The sequence below is a fragment of the Lissotriton helveticus genome, chromosome 1_1 (genome assembly GCF_964261635.1).
Source record: "Lissotriton helveticus chromosome 1_1, aLisHel1.1, whole genome shotgun sequence".
Classification (NCBI taxonomy): domain Eukaryota; kingdom Metazoa; phylum Chordata; class Amphibia; order Caudata; family Salamandridae; genus Lissotriton; species Lissotriton helveticus.
Window position 1 is genome coordinate 652,083,996 of NC_136057.1, and position 13,457 is coordinate 652,097,452.

The window sequence follows — 13,457 nt, forward strand, 5'->3', positions numbered from 1 at the left end:
GGGAACGGCAACTCCTAATTGCCCTTCGTAAGCCTTTCAAGGCGGTATCTTCTCCTACCATCGCCAGATGGGTCTGATGGGTGATGCAGGAAGTAGGCCTCAGTCTCAGCCATTTTGAAGCGCACTGGAGGTGCAATGGCATCCAAGGGGTTTGGCTTAGGTGCCCGCCTGGAGGATATCCTCAACGCGGCAGATTGGTCCTCTGATTCTACCTTTAAGAGGTTTTACTTTAAGCCTATCCTTGATATGGCTCAGATGGTTGTGGGCAAGCTTTAAACAAGCATAAGCCTCGCCTCCAGTCTTGACATAGAATGAAAAATTTCCTAGCTAACGTAACGGAAAGTTTCAATTCTATTAAGGACTCAGAGGCGAGGATTATCCAGCCCAGTGCTCCTGGAGGAGGTCCCTCCCCGTATTGTAGTAAGTACTTATTTACATTCAGTTCTAAAGTGACTTTAGAATGATGTAGCAATGTGGAGTTTCACATTATGCTTACCTTGCAGGGTAACGGTTTTCTACCTCAGGTAAAACGTTTCTTTTTTTTTCAGGTTCGGATTCCAATAAACAGGACGCCTGAAGAGGAGGCTGGGCTGTCTTCGCGCTTCGAAAGAGGAGGAATGGACGCTGGCAAGGGTCTATACGGCTGCTGGACGATCCTGATTGGACATTGTTGCTTGATTCTAATTGGTTAATACTTGTATTTTGATTCAACTACTCTTTCCCGATGGTTCATGAGAAGTGTAATCTCATGTTGTTTCTTGTTGCTGCTATGACAATTAAAGTGAAGAAAGAAGGCATAATCCTCGCCTGCGAGTCCTTAACAGAATTGAAACTTTCTGTTACGTTAGCTAGGAAATGTTTCATTCTGATGTTTTCTTTAAGGCAACACTGTATGGTAGTGTATAGTGGGTGAGCTGAGCTTGGAGGTACAGGTTCCTAGTTAATGTTTTGGTTTCTTCCTAAACATTACAGAATGCATGGAAGATGTATTTGCTTAAATTATTACATATAACTTTAGGAAAGGTGAATCATATCATAGTGTGTGGCCTTTAAATATTTTTCAGTTTTACAGGACATTTGTTAAATACATTTGACAAACAGGTTAATATTTATTAGTCATATAACCATATAGTTTCACAAAACATCAAGAAAAACTTACTAGTATAGTAGGGAGCTGTAAAGATATATTTGTCATTATCCAGACTCCTTTTATAGAAACTATCTTCGTATGTCTCGTGATTTTCTTTCCAGTCCTCTCCAGCACTAAAAATGTGAATGATTATCATCAGTTTCGAAAAATGAAAAACTCAACATACTATTTAATTAATCACTTTATGGTTTAAATCTTTTCATTGTTTATAAAACAGACAAATGACAAGGACCCTCAGCTCCTCAAACATGGGGCAAATATAGACAGCAAAGTCGCTTTACCTTGTTACCAACGGTAATAAGCATGGAGCGGGCCATCAAGAAAACCAAAATAAAACAAAAAATGAACTAACTCCTCCCACCCATCTCACCAACCCAAACCCACCCTACTCCCTCCCAACCCAACCACCCTTCGTCCACCAAGTCATTGAAAGAAATAGAGAAAAACGTAAAGGGAATAAGGTCATATTTAGAGTTGTGTTCTGCGGGCTTTCTTGGTGGAGCCACTGGTAATTTGAGTGTCGGGGAGGCGTAACAGTCGTAAATACCGAAGGCATGTCAGTTCCCTACATTACGATACTAGCAATGTTAGAAAGGGTCGCCATAACTCAGGGAACTCTGATCCCCTACCCGACAGAGTGAGTGTAAGTTTCTCCATGCCCAGCACCATCCAGAGCCTCTGAAGCCTACCCGAGTGTGTAGGGAGATGGGTGGACCTCCAATGGACCAGAATATTCTGCATGACAGCCCCTAACACAATTGCAATCATCCTACCCTTCCGGGACTTGAGAGGATACATCAGAGGACTAGGTAAGCCCAGGAGAATATAGGAGGGGAATCGTGGAAGCTGTTTCTCAAAATGTAGGTCAATCTCATCAAGTACCTGGGACCAGTATGGCTGCAGATGTGTACAACTCCAAAGAATATGTTCCAGGGTGCCCACCTTCCCACATCCCCTCCAACAAAGGTCACTTCAGCTTGAGTCAAATTGTCGCAGGTGCTTAGGCGTCTAATACCAATAAGTGACTATTTTGGTCAGTGTTTCTGTGAGCCCTGGATGGTATGCTGAATGCCGCGTCCTGTGATATATACCCTCCCACTCCTTGTGTGTAAGGGTTCTCCCCAGGTCCCTCTCCCAACGCTCATGCACTGCATTGTGTTTATGTGTAGTAGGGGCTAGCAGCATCCTATAGAGATCCGAGATGACCTTTTTACCCGTAGTGCGGGTAACGAACCATTTTTTATATGAAGTCAGCAAACGCTGTGCCTGCGGTCTAACCTGTGGGTGCATTGCCCAGTGACGGAGCTGAAGGTATTCCAACCGTCCCGATTCAGAAATGCCGTAATAATCTTTGAGCTGTGGGAAGGAGATAATGCCCTCTAAATCAAAAAGGTGCCCTAGGGACCTACAAGGGGAGGAGCGCCAAGCAGGGAATGCGTGCGTGTCTGTGTCTGGTTGGAAATCCGGGTTATCGAACAATGGCGTCATGGGTGACGCAAAAGTAGTCAACTGCGCCGAAGCATTGGTGCGATCCCAGGCTTCCATGACAGTGCTCGTGATGAAAGAAGCGTATAAGTTGGGGGGCCGACGCGACTTAGGAAGGAAAGGAAGCCCCTGTAGGGGTCTGCCCGCAACTGCTTGATCCTGAAACAGCCAGTGTTTCTCCGACTCCAACCTCTGCCACTCCACTAAATACCGAAGCTGGGCCGCATGCTAATAGGTCTGAAGGTCCGGCACCCCCACTCCCCACCCTCGGGTGGTAGGACCGCGATTTGATGTCGGAAACATGGTTTGCGACCATTCCTGATGATGCGGGAAAGCGCCGATTGGGTCTGTTGAATCCAGCCCATGGATTGCTTCAGTGGGAGGGTCTGTAACAAGTACAAGATTTGCGGGAAAATCTTCATCTTAGTGGCTGCTATTCTACCCAATCAAGAAATAGTACAGTGCTTCCACCTGCACAGCTCCGCACGTATGCGGGTGCGGAGAAGGGAATAGTTCAAATCAAATATGGCCGGAAGTGTCGGAGCTAATTGGATGCCTAGATAAGGTATGGCCGAGTCCGCCCAGCGGACCGGGTGTTCCTCCCGCAGGAAATCGAGAGTGTGTTGGGAGAGGTACAAATCCAACGCCATGGATTTTCCAACATTAATTTTAAACCAGACCCTCTGGCAAAGGCCTCTAGCTGAATAAAAAGGGCACGAAGAGCCGTAACCAGTTCCGACAGGGAAAGTGAAATATTGTCCGCATAAAGACTAATAGTATGGACGTCACCCCCGAACTTAATCCCGGTGATGAGTGGGTGTTGCCGAATTCTCAGCGCGAGGGGCTCCATGTAGAGTGCAGAAAGAAGGAGCGACAGGGGGCACCCCTGTCGCGTGCCTCTACCAATAGGGAAGCAGGAGGACGTATTTTTATTGACGCAAACCGTTGCCATAGGGAGACGATAGCAAGTCAGGATCCGAGTTCTAAATTTCTCCCTGAGCCCAGCAGCCATCAAAACCATTTTCGGCGTCAATCGCCAGAAGCATATATTCGCCCTGAGTGCGGGATGCCTTCTCTATCAAGTGGCAGAATGCGTTTGGTGTTGTCGCTAGTCTGCCTCTGGGGGAAAAAACCGGCTTGATCAGATTCTACCAATTGGGCCATGTACGGCGCCAGGCGGGCCGCTGGTATGCTAGTGTATAATTTGTTATCCAGATTCAAAAGTGATATGGGTCTGTAGGCCCAGCAAGACGTCTTATCATTTCCAGGCTTCGGGATATTAATTAATCACTTTAGGCTTGATGAGGTGTATGTGTATAGATTCAAAAATAAATCCAATTCAATTGTTAGTGGAAATAAGCGTGTTAAATTCATAATCTTTCAAACAAACTTTCATCCTTTTAATTAATAATATTTCTAGGTACGCTATATTTGAAGACATTAAAAAAAGATTTCTTATAGTGCCTAAGTCGATCTTTTGTAAGAAGGAAATTAATATCATATACAGCAACCTTCCTCACTAATGCAGTTGGGTGTATCTAATTAGGTATGTAGAATAATTGGAAATGGAAAACCAGGCAATCGATTTAAATCTTGGTGGGATAAATGCTAGAGGCTTACTTCTTTGAGTGACCTGATGTTTAAATATTTGAAATCTGGAAAGCTCTATAAAAGAAGAACAACTGAATTTGCTATAAAGAAACCCGTTAACTACAGACGTAAAAGTCTTTACAAATGATTGCTATCTTTATTAATATTATTGTGACGGTCTGAGGATTTTGTCCATCTCTGCATCCTTCATTAAACTCTTGGTGATTACGTTTCTACTGAGAGCTGAGAGTTGAAAATTAATTTCATAATAATCACATACATTCCTTTTAAAATTCAATTAGCATGGAGTTGATGAAATGCTCATATTTATATATTTCTGACTGTTTAAATCTTACCAGTTATGGGCAAAATAGAAATTATATATTGCTGTCCATTAATATCGATAATCCTTAAATTATTTCCGTTATTACACTATCTGCGTAAACCCTCCATCTTGTCGTAAAATTCACAATTATATAAACGCTTTCCTATTCCATATACACTGACCTAGACCACTAATAATATCAATGTACAGTAGCGAGGGTTTCATTTGCTACTGTAGGTACTCAGGCAACCAGCATTCAGACATTCACCACCTGCCAGCCCATTGCTGTACAATCATCTAGATGTATAAGCATGACATACATTGTACCTTGGGTGTCCGATTCAACAGATGCCCTATATATAATACAATTTAAATAATCACTCTCTTCCAAATCTGATATGTAAGGGACTTTGTCCTTGAATTGTTTTTTAAGTGAACCAAGATTTTGAAAAGTATGTCCCGAAAAATCAACGTTTCAGTGAATATGTATATAATTTCAGCTTCCTAAATATAATTGTTGTCTTGCTTGATGGAATATGACAGTGCAGTACTCCTATTATGCATATGATTAATTCGCATATGTTCCCCAAGCTAAACCAATACCTTAATACATTTTTTTGGAGGCACGACACGACGCAGGAGAGGGCAGGCATCTTAAGGTAAGTTCCTTTTTAAAACAAATTATTATTAACCCCCCATACTACCCCACCCCGCGGTCCCCCTCTCGCGCTCCCTCCACCCGCCTTACCACCCTTTGTTTGGGACAGCCGGCACTGATTCCATCCCTCAAATTTAACATTACATGGGTTCCCTGTAATTTAAGAGTGGGGGATTGAAAATGTGTGTGGAATAAAATAGAGAAATGGGACATACTGGTCCAATGTCTGCATATTTTCCCCGGAATGTCACCCAGAGAAATGAATTAGTAATTTTCTAATAAAATCTTTCCCCACATAATACAGTTTTCATTGAGAAAATAAACAGCATCTTATTTATTTATATTTTTATGAAAATGAACTTTTTCCAAAAGCAGCATCTGGTGTTCACAGTCAACCTGACTGTTCTTGTAATCTTTAGTATGCCAATTATGCTTTTGCATGCATGGAACAGTTTTTGGCATGCATGCTTACACACAAACGCAAACAATGATGGCATGGTCAAGTCTGACTTACCTTGGGTAAAGAAGCTAATATTATTCATTCAAAAGTAATGTGTCATTGTGGTTGGCATTATGAACCTAGTGTAAGTATAAGTGCTGTCGAAAGTGTATGAAACCACACCAAAGAATAAAGGGCATATTCAAAGTACAACCTACAAAACGTACTACAATATGCTATTCACAAACCTATGTGTGGAGTTTACACTTCCGGCACTTCTGTCTTTTTCTAAGTGCAGGAGTTTCCACATATGTAATTATACATTTTAGTAGTACATGGGGGAGGGGCAAAAGAGAGTGACTGGGAAAGGGGAATACTTACAACTAAAGGGAAAAGTATCAAGGAGTTTAGAGGAAGACACACATGATCTTCCATCAGCAGTGAGCTATCTGACCAATTAGAACACTGCTGAGAGATCAATTGAAGACAGTGGAATACAGCAGCATATATAAACTGATATAGGCCCGCTGTTCTCAACATTACAATGTCCTAAGCCACAGCCAAGGACTCTGCCTCTCTTTTGCCCCTGCCTCTACAAAATATATGAATTGGGCATGGGAAAACAAAAGGCAGAGCCTGTGTCATGTTAGCCTCAGAAAGAAGGAGTTAGGGGGGAATGCTGCTCAGATCCTGGTTTGACTGAGTGAGGAAAAGTAGAAAACTATTCAAGAAGAGAAGCCTACCGCCACATTGACAATAAAAAGTGCAGATGCATACAAGTTAAAAAGAACACAGATATCTTTTATTGCACTTAATCAATACTGCACCTCATCCATAATCTTGCGATGCTTATATTCTGCAGTCTTACATGTCTCACTGCTCATTATTCCATGGACAAATTATAATTCCAAAGAATCGTGTATGTATTATTCCAAAAGCTGGCACAGTAAAATGACTATGTAAGTAATGTACTTAAATAACCAGCATGTTTAACTGCTAACTGATTCAATGAAGAGAAAGTGTGTCCAAAGTCCTAGCTTCCCTCAATATCAAACGGAGATCAAAAATTAGCTGTTGTTAACCTAATAGTTAACACAAAGTTATGGTGCGAATACAGAACTTGCTTGACCAACTTGTTTGACAACTAGCTAACACAAATAAAGTGCTAACTTTCCTCTATATCAATAAGGAAATTGGAAGATGCTTAGTAGTAACCTAAAATCTAGCACAGTAAAGGGACAGTGTGAATATAGTTCTTATATAGCCATCATAATTGATAGCTAACTAACTCAATAAAGTGACAGGGCAGATAACGTGCTAGCTTTCCCTATATCAGAAATCATTCAAAATGTGCATGAGTAGTGCAGATAAAGTGCAAAATAGTCAATTTCTCCTATGGGGTTTCTTCTACTGAGAGGGTCTGCCATATCTCCTTATTTTGCTGCGTTTTAGTCACCTGGCACGGTACCAATATTCCCTTGTGCTGACTTTCCTTATCTTGCTTAACCACTCCCCAAATGTGGGATTCACGGATAATTTTTAATGGCGTAATGATAGCCCATGTTACCAATGCAGAGATTTCTATACATTTTACACATCTTTTCCCAAACTGTGCCAGAATGTCGAGGTCTAACAAAGCGGTAACTGAAGAGGGTTTAACAATGTGCCTTACCTTTGGTGAGGTATACTCAGAAATCTGTATCCAATATTTGGAGACAGCCTTACACAACCAAAACATGGGTTCCCAGGCTCTTACTTCCTTACATCTGGGACATTTTCTATTGGTGGTTTAAAACATTTTGTTAAGCCTCTCAGGGGTATATTAAAGCATCCAGTCATTAAAAAAACCATAATTCTATGAAAATTTGCCCCTTTCAGCAATGAAAACTCATATTCAAAATACTTCGACCAGCTGTCTCTGTCGCTCTCCATCTCTGTACACTCCAGCCACTTCAGCCATATAATTACAACAACATGCAGAGGTTATTTACACCAATATCTCAGGGAGTCATTCACCTTTTCAAACCTAAATACATTAATAACCAACGTAGATGCTTGGTAAAACTTAAAGGTAAAGTGAGGATGTTTATGACCAGAGGCCATCTGTCTGTGGGGAAAACTGAGGGAAACATCATATGGAATATTGCTTGGAGGAATCTCTGCTTCAGGCTTAATTTTATTCTTGTCTAAAAAATCTCCTATTTTATTAATGTTACTCATTTCTCACTTCTGAATTGCGGACGGGAGGCTGGGAGAAAGATGTGTACAGCACTCAGGGGCGTCTCAGCGTGTATTACAGGAATTTTAAATTTATGAAACAAATGTCGCTTGAAAACTCAAACATTTAGCATACTCTTGTAGCTCTCTTATTTTGCGATTTTTGATTTGTTATTGGCTCTAACTAAACTGTCTATCCCATAGCTATCCAACATATAATAAATTATAAAGTTATCAAACTACGAGCCCTACATAGAAAAACAATGAATCTGCCCAGCAAAAGACACAAAAAAATAAGTTTTAAAACAAAGGAATACCAATCCTCCCTCAGTCTTAGGCAGTTGTAATATCTTTAAGCTTGGCTCTAGGAGATTTCCTTTTAAATATAAATGGTATAAAAATGCTCTCCAACTTGTTCATTTACAAGAGGCGTTCATAAAAAGAAATATTAAGAGAGGTAAAACTGAAATTTCTATTAACCATATCTGACGGATCACAGAGATATGAAGAGATTTCCAAACTGTCAAGAAAGGATTAGGTTTTGATAATAGAGGGACAAAGTTTAAGCAGTAGCTACCTAGGACTCAATCAGAGTAAAATGTCCCTAAATACCTTTTTGGGGGTAAATGAATTAAAATTAGCTCTTATGTACTGGGGTAACCCTTCTGGTGTAGTATTAAACAAAAGTAATTTGGTCTTGGAATAATCAGTTTTGCATCTCTCCAATCTAGTATATCTCTTAATCGCTAGATGTGCGGCCTTAATATTTTCCCTATCGGGAGATATGTACAAGGCTACATAATCTGGGTATATTTCTTTTAGCTTAGCAGCACCTGGAAGTGAGGGTCAAATACCTTTTTGTGAACGAATATCTTGGGCCAAGGGTTCTATGATTAAAGCACATAAAATAGGAAATGATGGACAGCCCTAGCGGGATTCCCCACTGTAAAATGCAGCTCCCACACTTTGATTATTTATTAGAATTTGGGCTGAGGTAAATCCGTACAATCCGGCAATTTACCTTGTATCAGAAAATTACACATTACCACCTTTTTAAATAGAAAATTCCAGCTCACAAAATCAAATGCCTTTTTCGCATCCAGCAAGACTATGTATGCTACAGGGATATTATTGGTTATATAAGATCAATAAACTTGGCCCAGAAGTTAGTATTGTGCCCTAAGGAAACCATTTTGGTCAGAGTGGATCAATCAATTAATTATGCCACTAATACAATTGAATATTTCGTAAAAATCTTATAGTCTGTGGTTAGGAGCATTATCAGTCTATATTAAGACATAGAAAAACTTCTTTTTTGAAAGAGGGTAGAGTAAAAACCTCAAGTTAAATGCAATTAAACAATTTAGGAAGAGAGGGTTATAATAAAGAACAATGGGCCTGCATAGATCTTATCTTTCCTGTTACTCCGTCATAACGGTGATAGATATTCCGTTCACTGAAATATAAATGCCATTACATTCTATGTGATTTATATTCGGCGGCCGAGATATCAATTACCATTGTGAAGAGTTGTCCGTCTGCCAAGATTTACACCAGGCCCAAAACGACGTATAAAATTCTGACCCAATGCCATCTTCCTCCACGTCTTTGGACCCGGACATCTGTTATGAAATGTTTAACCTCATCAGTACTAATTGGATGTATTAAAATGGCGGCAGATTCGCTGCTTAACTCTGGGAGCTGTACTTCCTGCAAGAAGTTTCCATAAGGCGGAATCCCACCCATCCATTTCCGTCATGTCTAATGAATCCTAATGTCTAAAATAAATTGTCCAAATGTTCTTTCTATTTTTCCTGTGCGGGGATCTTTAATGCTAGGTTATCAAATTATGATTACTTTTTTTCTGGACTTCCAATACAAAAAGCATCCCATTTTCTCACCCTCTTCATACACCCAGTTATTATTGACTCGGCTGTTAAGGAGTTCCAGCTCCAGAAAAATATGCTTTAAAGCTTCTTTCTTTTCTTACCATACACGTACGATCTGAGTTGATTGCTTCACCATAGCTTTACAATATGCGTCATCTACCGCTTTATGTAAGCGGTCATTTTTCTTTATCTTTCTTTGTTTGAGAAGCCAAGATCAAAATCATAAACCCCCGAATTGTGGCCTTAAACACCTCCTAAACTATAGCCCCACCCACCATATTGTTATTGATAGAAAAAAACGTATTCAATCTCTGTTGACAGGGACCAAGCGCGAGATTCAAGGCCCAGCAATAATGCATTTATGACCCACCTTTTGGTTACTCTCGAATGAGATAGAGGGATTTTAAAACAATCACCGAATGACCCGAATAGACCCCTGCATAATATTGGTAAAAGATTTTAGGGATAGTGAAGGGGAGCTAAGAATAAATCTATCTGTGAAGTGCACCAACACGTCTTAGAATAACATGGATGCACCTTGGCAGTTGGATTTAATTTGTGCCATACATCCTGTACCCCCAGCCGAAAACACAAAGAACAGAAAAGATCCATTCTGTATTTCTCTTGCTTTTGGTTTGGATTTGACGATCCCAACCTTGGTGAAGGATGATAATTAAAATCACCCCCCAATATTGGTATCCCAGGAAGATTGCATAGGTCTCATAATAATGACTGAAGTGGGTTGATGTTGTCATGAATGGGGCCATAGAAAGAGACAGTAGTAAATATCACATTGTCTGTCTCTGAAGGGAGACAGCTAACCTGCACTTTTTTTTACAAATCACTACTTTTATGTCTGTTCCCTTTTTCCTCTAAACATCTCAAAACTCCTTAGGGGTGCTAACACAAACCTCTGAAACTTTGAATCAGATCTCTTACACAAAGAGCAGCTGTTTTCATTAGTCACATCTAGCCAATTCTTTCATACTGTTTTCTAGCAAACTTGCCCCCTGCAGTGACTCCCATTCACCAAACACCTGCTTAACCAACTCCCACATGATAACCCTTAACCCTACTCCCACCCTGTGCATTCTCCCACCCTCCCCATACCTGTAGCTCCTAATCCATGGAACTTAAGAGCTACAACGTTTGCTAGCATATGGTGTGTTCTACATTGACCAGTGGTGGCCTGAAGCTTATCATTTTGAACCCTTAGGGTTCCCCTCATCTGAAACAATAACCCTCAAAATCAGCTGGATTAGTGAACGTATAGAACCTCCCTCCCAAAAAAGCCTTCACATTAGCTGGGTGCCACAGTTGGGGTTGGGCACTCTTGGCTCTTAAAGTCTCAGAAAAGCACTTCAATTCCCAACGTTTCCTAGCGGTTTCATATGGCATGTCCGGAAAAACATGCACTGAGAAATCATTCCCTTTTTTACAAATCACATCTGGATACTTTTTTTAGAGTCTCCTCAAGAATTCTGAAGTCCTGGAAGCAGACCAGGTTAGTCCAAGGTTTGGTCCTATCCTTAGGGTCAATGGAGGAACTCTAAGACCCTTGTAATTAGGAGATCCATCCAAGAATCGGGCAAGTCATAATGAATACTATGGTCATTTCTTTGGATAAGTCTTTATTTTTGCTGAAGGTTTCTGGGATCCCTAGAGCTTTACATTTGATCACCTAGATCTATTTTCTAAATACTCAAATAGATATCGCAGCCATTGCTGCATCAGCCACTGGAGGCTATACCCCGATTACTCTTGCAGGGAACAAGTGTGCATCACAGGAGGATGTCTGAAACTGTAGACATTGTGGGGGTTCAGGTTGAGCAGTCAGTACACCCTTAAAGTGCCCTGGGATCTGCTTACCAGAAATCGAGCTTGCCACAAAGAGTAGACAGGAGGGAACTGCAGGAGCCAGTAGGTGAAAATCGAACATACCGGTTACGATGGCAGGTCTCTCAGATTGTAGCTTACATATGCCCAAATATCCTAGCTTTAATAGACATTCACTCCTAGATTTAAAAGATGGAAATGTGAGAACAACTCTTTCTTTCGAGAAGAGTGACGCAGCACCAGACAGAGAGCAACTCCCATTCAGACAGGCAGTACCCTCAATTAGGCTAAGCAAACATGTGAATGGCTTGCATAATTGGATGCTCCTCACTACTGGTTCGCAACAAATTCAGGGCATGGAGGTCAGCTCAGAGCCACTACAAATGAATCTCCTTCAGATATAAGGCTTCATAGATCTAAATTTAGAAGGATACAATGTTCTGCTCTGTGTCCTCCTTAAACAGCTGGCTGCTGGTGGAGATTTAACAAATGAGAGTGGCACACCAGGAAATGGCAAACAAAACAGAGTGGAAGCTGGACTTGATAGATAAAGGCCTCCAGAATTTGAGCTCCAGCTCCACGGAAACTGAACAAAGGATATCTAATTTGGAGAATGCGCAACAGCTCCACTCAGAAACTACAACCCGACTCCTTAAGGATATGCAGCAAGTGAAGGATAAAGTAGAGGACTTAAATTTCCAAAGTTGATGGCGAGGTACAGCCTTTCAAAACATATTTTTTTTTAAAGAGAATCTAATCCCTTCTAGTCCTAATCCCTTATGAAAAACACTGCTACAGTGTCTTTCACTTTGCATTGAGGAAGAAAGTGTAGCAAGCATCCAGCGTTTTGGAGCGATTTTAATTGGCCATGTTCTCTGCTCTTTGGCATCATTAAACTATTAGGATGTTCAAATTTGGTGACAATGCTAGTAATGTTCTGTGAACTGAAAGGGGTAAGACTGTATGTAGAACCCTTCTTAAATGAACAACATAGTGCTTTGAACAGAAAAGTGGGCACCACATTTATGGTACCAAATAGTTCCTCAAGTGTGAGCCTGTGAGGAGCAGTAAGAGGCAACCAAAGGTGCTTCAGCAGTGCGCCTTGCCTGCATTGTTCACCACAGGCAGCACGACACAAACAGCAGTCAGCTGGTACTATATTTTCAAATACAGGACTAGCACACATTATCTTTCCCTACCTCCGTAAGTGATTACCTATATTCACTATGCATGTAACTTATAACAGTTAATGGGACCATGAATCTTAACCTCTGGTATTTCATCACGATATGTTATAGGGAATTGTCAGAGAAGAGTGTTCGAGCTTGGCGATAAAAGGCAACCCTTAAAACCATTGAACGCAGGGAATGGGTCCAAATGATGTCAGTTTGAGATTGAGAACAGAATTGCATTCTTTAAAAGTGTGAAAATCTTTCAATCAGACAGCAACACTCTCTACGTAAATCAAACTTTTTTTTATTTTTATTTTTTAGTGAGAAATATCGAACTGGAGTGGGAAACAGGGAGAGAGAAGGCATGATATCCAAGAGAATTAAGCTATATAAACTACTGTAAATACTGACTATAAATATTTCCCTCCCTACCCAGTAAAGTACTCTGAAATTACCTAGGGATCTGTAGGTGCTTTACTAAATGCGTCATATCAATAAATACATAAACGTACCGTTAGCACAATACTATGAATGCAGAGCATTTTGAATTGAACCTCTTCCAGGTCTTTTAATAAAATATCTACACTGATCTCATAACACGAGGGTGTTGAAAGTAGTCCAGGAGGGCGGGGTGCAGTTCACATTTTCAGGATATCCACATAAGCGATATTAATTAACACATAATGAACGTAAGTA

At 40.7% G+C, this 13,457-nt stretch overlaps 1 protein-coding gene across 2 annotated transcripts in view; it reads right to left on the reverse strand.

Annotated features, from left to right (window-relative positions):
• The window catches only part of CACNA2D1 (calcium voltage-gated channel auxiliary subunit alpha2delta 1), a 1,913,432-nt gene that overhangs the window by 210,147 nt on the left and 1,689,828 nt on the right, over positions 1-13,457 (reverse strand). For both annotated transcript variants that reach the window (XM_078674178.1, XM_078674177.1), the window contains one exon: positions 1,160-1,263. In XM_078674178.1, the coding sequence (XP_078530304.1) occupies positions 1,160-1,263 (104 nt within the window). The remainder of the gene's footprint in view (positions 1-1,159; positions 1,264-13,457) is intronic.